This window comes from Chinchilla lanigera, unplaced genomic scaffold (assembly GCF_000276665.1).
Source record: "Chinchilla lanigera isolate Chin_1 unplaced genomic scaffold, ChiLan1.0 scaffold00032, whole genome shotgun sequence".
In the NCBI taxonomy this organism is placed as follows: domain Eukaryota; kingdom Metazoa; phylum Chordata; class Mammalia; order Rodentia; family Chinchillidae; genus Chinchilla; species Chinchilla lanigera.
In genome coordinates this window covers 556,436-574,380 of record NW_004955433.1, presented here as the reverse complement: position 1 = coordinate 574,380, position 17,945 = coordinate 556,436, and the positions used below count along the sequence as shown (strand labels likewise).

Below are 17,945 nucleotides of genomic sequence, written 5' to 3'. Positions count from 1 at the left end.
ACTGGGATGTGGGAAAAGAGAAGGGAAAGAAGGAGAAATTTTGTATGTATGTATATACAGGATGGTTAACATGGTTGTTGTTCTGTCTTCTATTTCTATGCTGAAAGAATACTGTCAGTGAGTCTTTGGTTGACCAGTATTGCATGTCTATATCTGTTTCCATGAGAAGCCACTTTGAAGATATCAGTTTGTAATACAACAACCATTGTTAATTCCCTACCACTTTGTTTGTAACTCTGTATGGTCTGTACTGTGCTTGTGATATGTTGTAAAATGTTGTATGTCTGTTAATATTTTCCCCCTTTTATCTTTAAAATAAAATAAAAAAAAAGAAATTGGTATGTAAGAAATTAGTATCTGATGCAAACATGTACTAAAAAATGAAACTAAAAATTAACACACACACATATATATGCGTATATAGATATAAAGTATATATATAAAGTATATCTGCATATGTTTCTCTTCTGGTCCATTTCAGTGGACAGAGTTAGGGTTATATTTATTCATGAACATATACACGCATGTATACGTATCCATATAAAAGTCAATGAATTCTCATTAATCCACCAATTCATCTGCATCTTTCCATGTTTTGAAGTTTGTTGAAATTTCAAAAAAAATGAAAAATCTGACTCCTAATATTCTTAATATGCTTAATATTCTATTTGTTCCATTTTCTTACTCCTTAATACAAGCACTTCCCACCCTTGGCCATCTCCTTGGTTCCTCCCATCCCTCTCCCTTTACAGCTCACATTTCTGGGGCATTGTAGTTGCAGCATCTCCACACAGAATTCCCACATCCTCCCATTCAAAAAGGGAGGGCAGGGTAAGTCTAGTAGGAATTATTGACAAAGTATTTGAAGGTGAAATAACAAATAGGTATGGAAATAATTTTTATCCAGACAGAACACAGCTTTATTTTAATACGTTAGTTTTTTCTTCTTGACTTCTGTTTTTATTGGACACATTTCACTGTTTTCTTCAAAGTAGTTCTCATTTAGAAAAATTGAGAGGTTCATTTATTCAGCAAAATTTGAATGTGTACAGTGCCTGACAGTGTACAAAATGGCTGGTAACACAATTATGTCCTCTTACTCTCAGAAACCTTAGAGTGTAATCGTGATTTAGAAAACTAGGGCACTTTTACTGTGGTTTCACCTGTGGTACATGGATCATAAGACACAACAGAAGCCCATAGTCCTGAAGTGGAGGGCTGCAAACATGGAGACAAGAATGTGAGAGGTGCTGAAATGAAGGCAGGGAGGTAGGCTGTGCTCCACAGTGGCACTGACATTTCTTGTTCATAAAGAGAACAAGGAGTGACTGTGATCTACTGAAGAGGACAGATGTGACAAAGATTATGGTCAGTTTCATTTCATGCAGTCAGTACTCAGTGTGCCACGGGGTGGGGAAGGGAGGGAAAGGGAGTGGTATCAGTATGACAAGTTATTCGTGGGAATTTTACAGTAGAAAGAAGAACTACTGCAGGCAAATGCTGTAAAGCTGTGAATGAGCCTGGGGATGGCTTGAGAGTGGTTACAGACTGGCAGAGAGTGGGGTGAGGAGATCAAGGAAAATGTGCACCATGGATCAGAAGAGCGGCCAGCAAACCCTTCGTGTCAAAGGCCAGATGTTAAACCGGTTCAGCCCTTTGGGCTGGGCATCTGTGTTGTGACTGAACTCCACCTTTGCAGCATGAACAACAGACAGGACGGCCAAAGAGCACGGCTCTGTTCTGACCACTTTCCATGAAGAGGGGAAGCTGCTCACTGGCTCTATTGCACCAGTCAATCCCTGGACTGGAATGCAAACTCCAGGAGAACAGGAGATTCTTTCTTTCTTTGTTTTTCTGAGGGTTTTCTTCTCAGCTGTATGGTAGAAGAAAGTCTTGCATGATCAGTAGAAATAGTAACTGTGTTGAGTGAATGGAGGTGGTAGTGACCCCTGCTCTCATGTTTGTGATGGTTCATTACTTGTTGTTTTCTGTAATGCCAGGGCAACTCAGGGACCTGTTCAGTTGTTTGTCTTAACACATTCATGTGCAGCTTCTCTTTGAATCACTCAGTAGTACTTCCATGGTGACACAGTGTTAAAATTCTCAGCCCCATGATATCTCTGCTGACACAGACCTGCCCAGCACATACTGGGCTGTCATGAGGTACTGCACTAATGCTGGTGAGAAACAGCACAGAGTGAAAAATAAATATAAGACTTATTAATACCCCAATGAGTAGTGAAGCATGTCCTCTGAAAGAATTAGTGTGTTCACATATCCTTATCTGAAACAAAAGGGGATTTTGTGAGACCAAAGTAAATTATCTTTTCAATTTTTATCTTTTATATACAACTTAAGTTACAATTTTTCTGTTCTTGGAAGTTCAGTCAGGATTAGTACAGCATGAAGAATGCATTCCTGAGATGTCTGCACTTGCCAACCCAGTACTATTTTCCCACATACTACCCCAAATAAACTGTCCAATTACTCAAGCTGTCTGTCATTCAGCTCTTAGGAATTTACCTGCTGTCAACCTTCACAGTGTACTGTGGTCTGAGTAAACTTGTCTTTTCTTTTTTTTTTTTTTATTCTGTGACTCAAAATTTTACACTGCTCTCATCTCGAAACTTCCGTGCTCCAACTGCAGAGAACTGTTCTTTTAGTAAATCATTTTTTTCCTTAGTCCCTGTTGTGTAATGTAATGAATATTTTCTTCATGGGGAGCTGGTACCTGTATATATAATGAATCTTATTTAATTCAGGATCACCTTTACTCCCTTCCCTCTCGCTTTTTGTCTATATTCTACTCTCATTTGCAACATGACTGCATCCATGTTCTCTGGTCTCTAAGCTTTACTGTTTAAATTATTTATACTTGGGTTTCTCAAATAAGAAAAACCATGTGCTATCTAACCATTTGTGCCTGGTTAATTTGACTGAGTATTATGGTGTCAAGGTGAATCCATTTTCCTTCAAATGACTCAAATTAATCCTTCTTTATAAGTATTACTCCATTGTGTATATTTACCAAATTTTCTTAGTCCATTCATCTATTGATGGATATACAGGTTTCTCCCAAGATCTAACTGTTATGAGTTGCGCTGCTATAAACATGGGTATGCAAACATCCCTGTAATGTGATGACTGTAACTTTTGGGGAAGACATCTAGAAAGGGGGTAGCTGAATCCCATGGGATTACTAATTTTAGTGTTTTGAGAAAGTGCTATACTGATTCCCATTAACTGTAGTAGTTTCGTCTCCTACCAACAATTTAGAAGGTTTGTCCCCCCTCACTTCCTGACTATTATTATTATTATTTTTTGAGTTCTTGATGATATTGACTCTTTTTGGAGTTTGATGGGATCTCAGTGTTATTTAAATTTGCATTTCTCTGATGGCAAGTTTTGTTGCTCAAATTACCAGATACAGGTATGCAAGATTGATCAAACAATTAAACATCAACTGTTCCTTTCAATAAACCAATAGAAATTAGTAGTATATTTACCTTGTGTGTGTGTGTGTGTATAAATATGTACATATATATGTATATATAAAATTTTCTCCTTCCTTCTTTCTTTTTTTTTTCTTTTCTCCTTTCACTCTTCCCAGTTGTTCTTTCCTTCCTTCTCAGTAGTTTCTTTCCCTTTCACAATATCTATTGTGCCTTTCAGATTTTATTTATTCTTTCAGGTTCTTACACTAGGGACAATATGATGTTTACACATGCAGGTCTGATATATCTAGTTTCATTGCACTGTGATCTGATAGTATACATGGGATTATACTGATCCTTTTCTATTTATTTAAACAAATTTATGGCATAGTATATGGTATGTGTTGGACAAAGTTCCATATTATGTAGGGAAAATATGTATTCTGTTGTTGATTTGAACACTGTATAATCTATTAAGTCCTTTTGTTCAAATGTGTGTTTCAACACTAATTATTTTTGTTAATTATTTCTCTAGTGGTTCTGTCTGTTTATGAAAGTGGTGTGTCAAGGTCCCACACGAGGAGTATTTTGGTGTTTATTGGATATTTTGTGTCAAGTTGTATTTGTTTTAGGGACTTTGCTACACTGGTTTATGGTGTATAAATATTCTCAATTGTTCTCTCTTCCTGCTGAGTTATTTCCTTTACCATTGTGTTGTGAACTTCTTCGTTTCTCCTGATAAGTGTAGACCTGAAGTCTACTTTTTCTGTAAATAGAATAGGTGCCCAACCTTGATTTGTGTTCTTATGGCAGGAACATTACTTGCCATGCTCTAATTTTTAAAAAGGTAATAAAAAAAATAAAATAACAATAACACAGACAAAAACAAAGCAACATGCTCTGAACTTTAGTCTTTTTTTATTGAATGAGTCTCTTGTTTTCAGCATGTTATTGTGTTTCTTTTAATCTAATCTGCTACTTTGTGCCTGTCAGTTAAGTGTTGAATCCACTTACGTTGAGAATTAGTACAGGAAGATTGTTGAGTGATAGCTGTCATTGCATTGCTTTTCTGCACTTGATTCTCTTATTTTTCCCTTTTGCTTAAGTGCTCACCCTGCTTTATTCATCCTGTTAGGGCCTTTGGCATTGTTGACCTCATTGTTTCTGTCTAGGATATCCTAGATTAATTTTATAGTGCTGGTTACATGGTTACATAGTGTGTGTTAGGTTTTTTTGGTGCAAGTGAAAACGGAACAAAGTAAAAATGCCTTTATTGCAGGCACAGAGAAGATCACAGCAGAAAGGAGGGACATGGAGCTTCTGAGGGCTTGGCCGGGAGAACAATAGCTATATAGGATTTCACTGGAGTGGAATTTAGGGGTGGGTTTGTGTGACATGGCAGGCACTGAGAGGGTAAGTTAGTACAATTGGGCAATTAGTGACTGAGAAGATTGGGGTGATGTGGCGATCCATGATTGGTTGTGTTACCACGATATGGTGGCACATGATTGGGCACTTTGTTTAATTTTTTTTTTCCCCCGGTACCAGGAATCGAACTCACCACCTCATGCTTGCTAGGCAAGCGCTGTGCTGCTGAGCTAAATCCCCAGCCCCTGATTGGGCACTTTGGAGCAGAAGTGGCTCAACCAGGAAGACGGAGCTTGCCGTATGGCCTCTGATGGTCGGCACCATGTTGGTTCACTGTCATGGTGACTAAGCAGAATTTTTACTAAGGCAGAAAACCCATCAGTGTGGAGGATTAATTAATGGTCCCTGCAGAGTGAGAATTTTCCTGCTGGATTGAGTTAGTACAGCTCAGGACATAGAAGATCCATCTAAGGATTATTGTCAGAACAGGTATAAAAGGAGAACGGGAGAGGAGGATTCATGCTGATTTTCTAGGAGAAGCTCTGTTGAGGCTGGTTTTCCTGATAGGAACTGAGCTGTTGGCTCTTCTCAGAAGAGCTAGGGTCCTGGCTGTCCTCAGGGATGACTGCTGTTTATTTTGAGGGAGCTCAAGTCTTTCTTTGGTCTTGAGCATCCTTTTCTAGCTGCAGTGCAGACCCCTCAGTCTTCTGGCACAGATCCTTGGCCTCTTGGCACAGATTCTCTGGCTGCTAGCACTGTTCCCAGGGCTATTGCGCAGATCGTTCAGTTTTCTGGCCTGGAATCCCCAGCTGGACTCCTGCTGGATATTGTCTCAGGATTCGGCTCCTCCACTAGATTCTTGAGATATCTAGTGCTGGGACAGAAATTTTACACTCTTCTACATTTGACTTTGTGGGCAAATATTGTAAAATAATCTTGTAAATTTATGTGTCCTGTATTAAATCTGTTCTCTTGAAAATAATTGCCTAATACACATAGACATGAATTTCTTAGTTCTTTCTTTTTTTTTGTGGGTACTGGGAATTGAACTCAGGACCTTGTGCTTGCCAGACAGATGCTGCACCACTGAGCTATATCCTCAGCCCATGAATTTATTAAGGTGCTCTTTTTCATAGAAGAAAACCTTTTGTATGATTTCAGTAAAGAGATTTTTTTATACCGTTTTGCTGTCCTCTGATTTTTCTCTGATTATTGTTAAACTAAATTTAGTCATCTTTACCTCATTTGTAGGTTGTTTGAATCATTCCCCATGATCTTTTGTAGTTTTTGAGGTATCTGTGAATATACGGTGTCCTGCATGAATCCTGTGTTCTAGCCACGCTGGTTCTGACACTCTCTCTTCTCATTGGTCAAATCTGCTGCACAAAATTTCAATAAAGACTTTGCTTCCTGGATTTCTTTTTGGTTCCTTTTCATGGACTGTAATTCTTTGCTATACTGGCCACTCACATTTTCTATTGTATTTTTTAGGTATATTACATTTTTGTGATTTTTTTATTAGTACATGTTATGGCATGTAATATTTACATTCCTTATGGGGAATTGGTACGTGGACATAAAACATCTTAATTCCCATTTCCATCCCCTTTTCCTTCACTCCCTACCCCTCCACCCATCTCCTGATTCCCAACCTTACTCCCCTCATGGTTGTAATAGATAACACTCACATTCCTCTGAGGAGCTGGCTCATGCACATCACACATCTTTACTCCTTTTGCCAACCGCTTCCTCTGCTGGATGGAGGCCACACTGCAGGTGGGACCAAATGTTGATAGTCGTGGAGTTTGGTTGCTTCCTTCTCTCTTGATGGGACTGTCCTCATTCAGGACTAGAGCAGTCTGCTAGTTCTCACCTGTGGTGCCCCATACCATGGGGGAGCAAAATGTAGGGCTTCCTTGGACTTAGGTGGTGGCTCTGCTCTTGCCTATGTTTTGTGTGGGGACCTGCTTGATCATGTGGGTGAAGGGCTTTGCTCCTCCCATGCAGATCTCTTGTTTTTGTGACTTCCTCTAATGGAAAGTAGAAGGCTTCAGATTTTTCACTTCTTTTTGAAGGTATCATCTATCATCAGGTCAGTCATTTGGTCAGCTCATCTGTGGCCATGTTCTGGGTGGAAGCAGAATGCAGAGCTGGATAGGGGTGGGCATGTGGTTGTAGCTGTGGCATAGAATCCACCCCCTGTGGCTGCTCATGCTTCTTATTCTGTGGACCTGCTCACAGCTTTTCATTCATTTTTTTCCTTAAGCTCACCAATAGTAAAGTCCATTACTCCTTTGGATACATCATCTTTGGGCTTACTGAACACCTTATTGATCATTCTGTTTCCCCTTTTATCATTTTGTATATTTCAGTCTTTGGGTGTTTGATTTTCATCCTATCAAACACATTGTATAAAATTTTGGAGAATTAGTTATTTTTGGAAGCATTTTGTTGCCTTGTTCTCTCATGTATATGTGTGTGTGTGTGTGTGTGTGTGTGTGTGTGTGTGCTGAAAGTTGGTGATCATTTGGAGTGGAGAAATTTTGTTGCTAGTGTGGAGAATTTATTAGATATTGTCTGTTTCCCATTGTTATAAACTTTATATCATTTGATTTTGATATTTATGTACATTTAAAACCCACTCTATTGAGTAGGAACAGACACAGTCTCTATTTTTTAGGGAGAAAATCCCTACTGAGGATGTATCAACAGATGCAATCATATATCACTCATGTGTATTAAAATTCATTTTAATCATTACACCTTTTTCTCAGTGACATATAAGGAATATAGTAACCTGTACTACCCCTGGAGTTAGATTGAAATTTGGGGAGGGAGTGGAGGGAGAAAGAGAAAAAGAGGATAAATTAGAAAGAAGAAAAGCAGAAAACAGAAATAATAATTGAAAGAAAGAGCTGGAGATATAGCTCAGTGGCACAGTGCCTGCCTGGCAAGTGTGAGCTTCCAAGTTCAATTCCTAGTACCAAAAAATATAAAGAAAGAAAGAAAAAAAAAAAGAAGAAAGAAAGATTGAAAGAGGTAGGTGGTCATTATTTGTATTGTTTTTGTATCCTGAATAGAAGTCTGTGGAGTGGACTTTTACAGTATGTGTAGGAGCAGAACGGACAGAGGGAGGGACATGTAATTGGAGACTGACTGAAACCTTGAGAAGGTCAGAACCTGATAACAGTCTGTTAGATAATAGGCTATTTCGGCCCTCTGTATACAAGTTTCATGTGGGTAACACGGACATTCCAAAGATGTATTATTTAGGTTAGTGAATTAGTTAATTTTCTTCTCCTTTGCACATATACTGGCATCTCACAATATATGCATATAACATATGACACATAACATATAATATATAATATACACATATATTAGGTGAATGTGGTAAAGGAAAGAGAGAAGATAAAGAAACAGTGAAGAAGTAAGAGGAAAATGATTAGAAACATACACAGTTGCAATGCACAGAATTGAAGCATCCTCACAGCTGTACATATCTTGCAGTCTGAGTTCAGTGATAAGCTTCTCTCCCTGCACTCACAAATGAAGCTCTGACCTGTCAGAGGAGTCTGGCTGGATTTCTGGGTCCAGCTTTTCTCACACTTCTGCCCTCTTTAAAAGGCCACAAAGTGTTTCTTCTTGCAATCCTCCGTCTACAGCTCTTGCTGCCTTTGAGTGCAGATGCTTTCTTTCTGGTCACGTTAGAAGCAGCTACCAGCTAAGCATTAGTAAAGAAGATGCAGGAAAAGCTACAAATAAATGCAAAAGATGCCATTACAATATGATTTTTGCATTGGTGGCCATGATAAAGTCACTCAAAAAAAAAAAAAAAGATTTTTTCTGTAATGGCTTGTTCTAGGCTTACTGAACTTTCATTGTCTTTGTCCAAAATTTAGTGAGATACCTTAGTCAGTTAGCTATGCAAAATGTACATTCCACCCACACCTATACCCAACATATTATAATTATGACAGTTCAGAGAAATGGGCAAGGTATGCAAATCCATCCCAAGAATAAGTATCCATTCAAAATGAAACTTCCCATTCTATGATGGAAGTGTCCAATATTATCAAAGTGTCAGCAGGTCACAGACTGATATCCAAAACAAAGCGGACATATCAGGACATCAGAATTGGTTTCTCCTGCTGGCAGATGGGCAGTCAGAAGTGGCTGTACCTGGTCAGCCTTCAAGTGGCTACCATGTTATTGAACTCATTCATCACCTGCCCAAACTGTCATCTACGGACTTACAAAATGACTCACCCCCCCAATCAGGGCATTTCACACAGTGTTGCTTCTATTTCATACTTCATAGCTGAGGAGGTGCATCAGTGGGCTCCTACTTCTGAAATACACTGCTCTACTCATGTTCCTTATCTTAGAGTAGCACTTGGATTGGTATAAGTGTGCAATGAGTTTTTTAAAATTTATTTTTATTTTAAAAATAAAAGGAGGAAAACATTAACAGACAATCTTTTACAAAATAGCAAACAGTACAGACAATACAGAGTTACAAACAAAGTGGTAGGAAATTAACAATGCTTGTTGTATTACATATTGATATCTTCAAAGTGGTTTCTCATGAAAACAGATATTTTGTATGCATGTATATACAGGATAGTTAACAGTTTGCTGAAAGAAACTGTTAATGAGTCCTTGATTGATCAATATTGCAGTGAGTTTTTAAGATGGAATAAGAGTGACAGCGTCACGCGCTGCCATCTGGGAGGCTGGACCAGGCCCTGGAGGAGATGGAGGCCAGGCGCCCAGTGCAGCGCACGGTGGCCCAAGTCCGTCCTCTCCACCTGGCGACAACAGCCGAGGGGAGGGGACATTCCGGGGGCAGGAAGCTGCGGCTTTAAAGGGCAGAGGGCGCAGAGCTTTTCCTCCTCGCCTCAGTCCGCCTCGCCTTAGCCCCACCGCCGCCATGTACTGCCACCTGGGCGAGGCACTGCCTCTGCGCTGGCCTCGGCCATCTACCCCACTGCGCTGTTCGGCTGCTGGGCCCTCGCACCGCCCTTGGGATGCCCAGCTGTCGCCGCTACAGCGAGGCTGCGGCCGAGCGCGAGGACGACCCCAACTTCTTCAAGATGGTGGAGGGCTTCTTCAACCACGGCGCTAACATCATGGAGGACAAGCTGGTGGAGGACCTGCGCAGCCGCCAGAGCAAGGAGCAGAAGCGCAATCGCTTGGGCGGCATCCTGCGTATCATCAAGCCCTGCAACCACGTGCTGAGGGTCTTCTTCCCGATCCAGGGCGACGACGTCTCCTGGGAGGTTGTTATGGTTTGCTTCTGTGTGTCCCCCGAAAGCCTCATGCGGTCATGAGGCAGGTTTTTTAGAGTTTGATTGATTATGGGTGTGAGAGCTGCACCTGCCCTGGGGTGGATAGTTTGCATATGTAAGGGAGAGCAAGAGGCTGCTTGTAGTCATTTCCTCCCTTGTGTGCTTGCTGCTTTTGCTGTGTTCTGCCGCCGTGAACTGTAGCCCTCTTCCATGTGCCACTCTGCCTTGTAACCTGCCAAGTATGGACTGAAACCTCCACAAACTGTGTAAGCAAAATAAACTGTTCCTTCCTTAATTTTGGGCGTCAGGTATTTTGTCCCAGCAATGAGAGAAAAGTAACCAAGCCAGAGGTCGTGGAGGGCTACAGTGCCCAGGACAGCCAGCACCACACGCCCTGCAAGAGAAGCATCCGCTACAGCACTGATGTGAGTATGGATGAAGTGAAGGCACTGGCTTTGCTGATGACATACAAGTGTGCAGTGGTTGATGTGCCATTTGGTGGGGCTAAAGCAGGTGTTAAGATCAACCCCAAGAACTATTCAGAAAATGAATTGGAAAAGATCACAAGAAGGTTCACCATGGAGCTAGCAAAGAAGGGTTTTATTGGTCCTGGCATTGACATGCCTGCCGCAGATATGAGCACAGGTGAGCAGGAGATGTTCTGGATCGTGGACACCTACACCAGCACCATAGGGCACTATGATATTAACGTACATGCCTGCGTTATTGGGAAGCCCATCAGTCAAGGGGGCATCTAGGAGCAGATCCCTGCAACCTGCCGTGGTGTTTTCCATGGGATTGTGAACTTCAGCAATGAAACTCACTACATGAGCATTTCAGGAATGACACCAGGCTTTGGAGATAAAACGTTTGTTGTTCAGGGTTTTGGTAATGTAGGCCTATACTCTATGAGATATTTGCATAGTTTTGGTGCTAAATGTATTGGTGTTGGGGAATCTGATGAGAGTATATATAATCCAGATGGTACTGACCCAAAAGAACTGGAAGATTTCAAATTGCAACATGGATCAATTCTGGGATTCCCTAAGGCAAGAATATATGAAGGAAGCATCTTGGAGGCTGACTAACTGTGACATCCTGATCCCAGCTGCCAGTGAGAAGCAGCTGACCAAATCCAGTGCACCCAAAGTCAAAGCCGAGATCATCACTGAAGGTGCTAATGGATCCACTACTCTGGAAGCTGACAAGACCTTCCTGGAGAGGAACATCATTGTTATCCCAGATCTCTGCTGGAAAGCTGGAAGAGTGACAGTATCTTACTTTGAATGGCTGAAGACTCTAAATCATGTCAGCTATGGCCAGTTGACCTTCAAATGTGAAAGGGATTCTAACTACCAGTTGCTCATGTCTGTTCAAGAAAGCTTAGAAAGAAAATTTGGGAAGCATAGTGGAACAATTCCTATCGTCTGAACAGCAGAGTTCCAGGACAGGATATCAGGGGCATCGGAGAGAGACATTGTGCACTCTGGCTTGGCCTACACAACAGAGTGTTCTGACAGGCAAATCATGTGCACAGCCATGAAGTATAATCTGGGCTTGGAGCTGAGGAGGCTGCCTACGTCAATGCCATTGAGAAAGTCTTCAAAGTGTACAATGAAGTGGGCGTGACCTTCACATAGACGCTGGTGGCCAGCTGCCTTGCTACCTCCTCCACCGTACTTTCTGCAGTCCTCACAGTTTACACATAACTGCAGCAATCCTTCCCATGACTCAGTAGATAACGGACCATTCTCAGCTAGTCAGCCCAAGTCAACCCTTTAAGAGGAACACAGAGAAGGCTCAGGGATCATACACACAAGCTGTGCCAGGGAACCATATAGACACTTGCCTTAAACTACAAAGCCCCTCCTCCTGGGCTGTTATCTTGCTCCCAGCTCCCAGCCAATGCCGACCTGGAAGCCATCGAGCAGTTGCTCACCCACACTGGCAAGTCCACACGAGGGAGAGCTTTGACACACTTAATGAATGGGTGTATGGCATTTTCAGAAGGTGGCATGGTCCTCAAGTGAGTTACTGGTACTTTACATTAACAAAATAACTCAATTTCACAATTTTTTGCAAAGAAAAAATAAAAGCTGTTCCTCTTATGCATTTTATTCTTTTAGAATAGAAGAAGAATGTGCTGCTGTAATAAAATTGCCTTTAATCACTTAACAAGCCTAACCTTGACTCAAGCAGTAAATGCCTATAAACATAATAAATGAAGGAAGCTAGTATATACATAAAACAATGTCATTTATAGCTTATCAGTCATGTATTGTCCAGCAGGAACAACAAAGCCCAAGGGAGAGTTGTCTTCATACCTACAACCATGGAGGCTATTTTTATTAACCATCAGAATTTGCTAACTACAATTATGACATAGTCCAAAGAATGCAATAACCTCCTTATCATGGTAATTAATCTCTCCTCCCCATTGAAGACCTATTGTGTTGACTAATTGAACTGTAGTTGAATAGTGTCCCAGGGAAAACTACAGGGCTCCCTGTTTGGAGCCTGGCTGGCTCTGAGTGCTTTGGGGCCCAGCCCGGCCTTGCCTTCTATGTCTTACTCTGCTTCACTTACCATAGGCTGGAGGACTGTTGCATTCAGGCAATTATTTGGCCAGGGCCTTTTGAACCATAGTGTCCCAGTGGAATCCTAGGTACTATTTATGTAAGGATGAGTGCTTTTTTTTTTTTTTTTTTAAACAATAATGCCCTTTCAGAAATTTCTAACCACTTTGTAAGTGTGTGACTTAACCTGGTGATAAAGTTATTAAAAGTCTACCTTTTCCAGAAAAAAAAAAAAAAAGAGTGATGGCATGGTAGGAAAACATTGCTGTACTGGGAAGAGGTTCTCCTGAGGGCTGTACATACAGCGAGTAAGTGTCCAATATACGGTACCTAGCCCAGAGTCATTGTTTAAGTGGTCAAGAGGCAGCAGTGGGAATGGCACCATTCACTGTTACTCGCAGTGATAAGCTAGTGGAAGTTTTGCTTCCTTTTCTTGCAGTCTGATGCTCAGTGGCCTGGAAGTCTCAGAAGGGGTGGTGATGGTATGAGCTGCCACAGCAGTGATTCCATCGAACTGGAATCAAAGACTTCACTCTGGTTACTTTGGGCACTTCAGGCCTGAATCAACAAGATGTTTAAAGGGAGTTATGTTGTTGGGAGTGGGGATTGATGCAGAGTATGAAGGAGAAATTGGACTAATCCTCCACAGTGGGTGTAAAGAAGAGCATGTTTGCAGTGCAGGAGATCCCTTAGGATGGCTAATATTACCATGCCAGCTATTCAGGTCAGTGGGTATCTTAGATACTTTCTCATCTCTGAAACACAAGACCCAAAACTCACAAATTATCAGCCACTCCAAAGAAGAAAAAGTGCAGTAGAAGGGAATTTTGGAAGAAAAACTACTCAAATTGTAGCTGCAAGAAGCAGAGTGAGAGTGAAGGGGGCAGTGGGAAGGGTGACACATCCTTTATGGTGATACTTCCAGTGACCCCATACCAAGCAGGCTCCATTGCCAAACAGCACATGTGGCATGATTCCACCACCATTGAAAGCCCCGCCACTGAACACAGGAGGCTTCTGGGGTTACTGCAGATATAAACCACAGAAATGGGAGACTATGATGCTCAATGCCCCATGGATGACAGAAGACCCCTAATTTTCATGAATGAAGCTGTCACCCTACCAGACCAAGAGCCAAGACCTACTGAGGTGTTTTCTGAAGTCCAACAGAATGGAGAATGAGTGGTAGAAGTTAGGTATCAATACCAGTGACAACCACCAGCCAGTTACAGAAGTAAGGAGTACAACTGTCATGAGGATTTCCTTCCTCTTTTGTTAATAAACTTGCATATTAACACGTGTATTAAATGGGTATTGTTTTTTTCTTTGTAGCATGATGTTGATTGGTTCCTCAGCTTTGTTAAATCCACACAATAATATATAAGTTAATAAATATAAGAAGAGGAGTAGGGACCCAGAGAAAAGCTATGTGTTCTGTTCTTGGAGGAAGTTAGTGTGTTTCATTCGTGGAGGCAAGAGTTGTCCCATGTTAGGTGTAATCAAGAAGTCTGTGGTGTATTTGGAGGTTAAGTATTATTTTAGGAGATGTCAAGTTTACAAAGGAGGAATTGTGATCATTGTGGTATTTCAACTCGAATAAGAACCACCCAGAAGATTAGTCGATTCCAGTTGTGACTGTGAAAGCCTGACATTTGTGCCAGCAATGTGAGGTTGGAAGACCAAAGATAGACTGGCAGGCACAGAATTCAAAGGGAAAGAAGAAAGTGTTACTTTGTTATTCTTTTGCACCAGTCTTCCCCATTGCTTTTGGACATTGGTCTCCACTTACTTCAGCCTTCTAGCTCAGACTCCTGAGCTTTGCAATGCAGACCCTTTGGCCTTCTGACAGAGACTCACACAAGCTACTGCTGTGAGTTTTCAGGCTTCCAGCTGTGGCTGCTCCTGGATCCTCTGGATCACCAGCACACAGAGGGCCATGCTGGAATTTCATACCTATGGTCCTGCAGCGGGCTCTTGTGACTCTTCTACTTCTGACCTTGTAAATCAACCTAATAAATGCTTTTGTATAATTATGTATGTTTATATCAATTTTGTTCCTATAGAAAACCCTAACTAGCACAGTCACCAAAGGAATAAATGGTTTTAAGAATACAGAAGTGCCTCCCTTCATAAACTTAATTCATTCCGTGAATCTGGATTCAAACAGAATTTGTTGTGAACTGAACCAAATTTCCCCACAAGTTTCAGTGTAAATAAGATTAATCCATTTTGGCCCTCACCAATGCAGTTGCAACCTGATTTTCATTGGGCATTAGATCGAATTTTCCCATAATATTCAGTGTAAATAAGGTTAATCCACTCGGAACTGTATATGTTTTTAAGCACAAGAATATCAAACAAAGTACAGCGCAGGACAGTGTGAAAGGAGAGAACACTAACCTGACTTAACTCATTATTGGTCCACACATGTTTGTCATCCTCATGAGCCCTGTACACTTTTTATCATGATGCTTGCTCTGAACTTTCTTTGGGCCTGTTTTAGGTCAAATAATACTGGATGGCACTGTATTTGCTAAAAAACTCACCAAATGCTCTGTAGAGCAAGTGTGTATAGGTCGTCTGCAGCCATGATCTTGACTAGAGGAAGTTACCACCTTGTACCAGAGCTCAGAAGATATATGCATTTATATTTCTGTGGGGAAGATGGCCAACATCTTGTTTGTTGCCCAATGGAGAGTTTGTGAAGGGAAGCAATGGTTTGCTATATGCAAACCAAATTGTTCATGAATGGAAGCATTTGTGAACCAAGGTATTACTGTATATGAAAGGAAATTAAGGAGACTAGAGCCATTTTTATAGGTCATGATTGAAATATATCTTTATTCTGTATACTAATCTTATGACAATCGGTTTTTAATTTATAGGTTGATTCCTGCTTTCTGTGTATAAATTCATTAACCTGCATTAAGTGTATTCAATTAAGACTCTAAATTAGTACAATTTTGTTTAATGTGGAACAGTAAGTCAATATATATTTATGCTTTCAGTGGGATCATGAGACCTGGCCTCAATGCCATTCTGGGACCTTCAGGTGCAGGCAATTCTTTGTGAGTATAAAAGAAAGTTTAGGTCAGCCTTGTTTGTGCAGTTTCAGAATCCTTTTAAAAATCAGTTACGTGAGCTAGGGTTGGTTCAGTATTTACATTGCATGTCTGGTCTGGCCATAGGTGCTGTTGATAATGTTCAGTTGGGCCGGCTTGTGAAAGACAACAAAGTCTTATTAGTCAGGTTTACTACTAGGACGTTATAAACTGATTGGTTTTCAGCAGCCAGTATTATGAACCAAGAGAATGTGAAAATACATGGATAATATTTATATGGGAATGGGAAGCTGTAACATGTTTTATGTAGGGCTGTGGTTCTTACTTAAAAAAGCACATTGCCTGTCTTAGGACCTCCATGTTCTCCCAAATTATCCTCAACAGGCAGATAATTTGGGAGGTCTGTGCCAGATAAACCAATGATAACATATTTTTATTTTGGGGGCCGTCATGTATCAAATAATGAAAGTATATATTTAGATAAATCATAGAATTTCCTAACTAATTTTATTTTCTATATTGAGCAGAAAAGTTGAGATAAATGATCTGTGTTTTAGGGATAGAAGCCCTGAAACATGTATATCCCCTTACAGGTTGTTAGATGTCTTAGCTGCAAGAAAACATCCAGGAAAATTCTCTGGAGACATTTTGATAAATGGAGAACCTCACCCTGACAGTTTCAAATGTGATTCAGCTTATGTGGCACAAGTAAGTATTACTGGCTTTGCATTTTAGATTTTCTCATTTTTATATGGGCAAGTGCCTTTGTTTATGGTTTCCAGCTGAATATAAAACATTCATATAGGACTAAGTTTCTTTACACCAACTTTTAATAATTATCCACTAGATTTAGTGTGGTAATAAATGAAAATACAGAGCAGATATGGACTCTGACCTTTGTAGGGCAGTGGTATCAATTGTAGCCAGTATATCTGTTTCATCAGGCTCTTGTGTTATGCTTTCTACATTTTTCTCTCTCCCTTGAAGCTCTCCTTCGCAAATCATTGTAGGAAGATGTCTGAAAGTGTTTGCTACTAGTCATCATGAGATAGGATAAAAAAATAAAAAAAAATGTAGAAAGGAGACATAAAACTGAGATTTTAAAATTATGTTTCAAAAACAAAATTATACTTTTAAGAAAATTTGCAGCAAGATAGCATTTGTTTCCCTGCTTCTGGAGGCCACCCTGGCTTGTGACACCCCCTTCATCCTTACTGAAATACTGTTAAATGTTTAAAAGTTCTTTTACAGTAGCTTATAAACTCCAGGGCACTAGACATGTCCCTTACACTTATAAGTTGCCTTTTTCTCCAGCCAAAAACACAACAACCTTGGCAACAGCCTGTCTCCACCTCAGACACATGCACTGGAAACTGACAGACAGCAAAAACACACATCTTAGATCACTTGCTTTGAAGACACCCCTTTCCATGTGTCCTCCTGTAGATTGGATCCTGTCTCACTCCTTTCAGTGTGTGCACCTCCTTCAAGGGTCTGGTTCACAATCTGTAGTAAATCCCATTCATGCTTCTTTTTGACTTGTACTAAAAGTTTTTTTCTGCAAAGGAGTCAACAAAACTTCAAGTTTATTACACGAGAACAAGATAATCATCATTGCCTGTACTCTTTTTGGATGTGCAAATGTGTTTTGAAAATTATTCCAGTAGATTCTGCAGCTGTCTGTACATGCAGTTACTGCAATTTGTAGAATGTAATGGTCACCAGTAGCGAGACCTTTACTTTGGGTGTGTTATGTTCTTGGATTAAGTTACATGTTCTAGAGTGATGGGTCAGCTTAGAAAAGACTCAGTTTGTCTCACTAAAATACCATTTGTCTAAGGATGATGTCATGATGGTCACACTGACGGTGAGAGAGAACTTATACTTCTCAGCAGCTCTTCGGCTTCCAACAACTGTGACGAGTCATGAGAAAGATGAAAAGATTAATGAGGTCATTGAAGAACTAGGTCTGGATAAAGTGGCAGATTCCAAGGTAATGTTATTAAAACTGGTGAAATTATAGTCACATAATAAGACTTTCCTTCTGTGAAAAATATGATCATAATCAGTATTTTTCTATGTTCGTGGTCAAAATGGCTGCTTTTATAATAAGGAGAAAAGTTTCTAGTTACATCATAAGGACATTTAAATTACCTGGAAAAATTAATTTAATGATTGTTGAATCCTGGGGGTGGAACAAGCTCTAGGAAGAAA

General features: G+C 40.5%; 1 protein-coding gene and 1 pseudogene across 1 annotated transcript in view; both read left to right on the top strand.

Moving 5' to 3' along the window:
- LOC102007926 (ATP-binding cassette sub-family G member 2-like) overlaps window positions 1–17,945 on the top strand; it is a 70,966-nt gene that overhangs the window by 15,270 nt on the left and 37,751 nt on the right. The window contains exons 3-5 of the mRNA XM_005388161.2: window positions 15,678–15,737; window positions 16,325–16,439; window positions 17,572–17,724. Of these exons, the coding sequence (XP_005388218.1) occupies window positions 15,678–15,737; window positions 16,325–16,439; window positions 17,572–17,724 (328 nt within the window). The remainder of the gene's footprint in view (window positions 1–15,677; window positions 15,738–16,324; window positions 16,440–17,571; window positions 17,725–17,945) is intronic.
- Window positions 9,833–11,733, top strand: LOC102007581 (annotated as a pseudogene).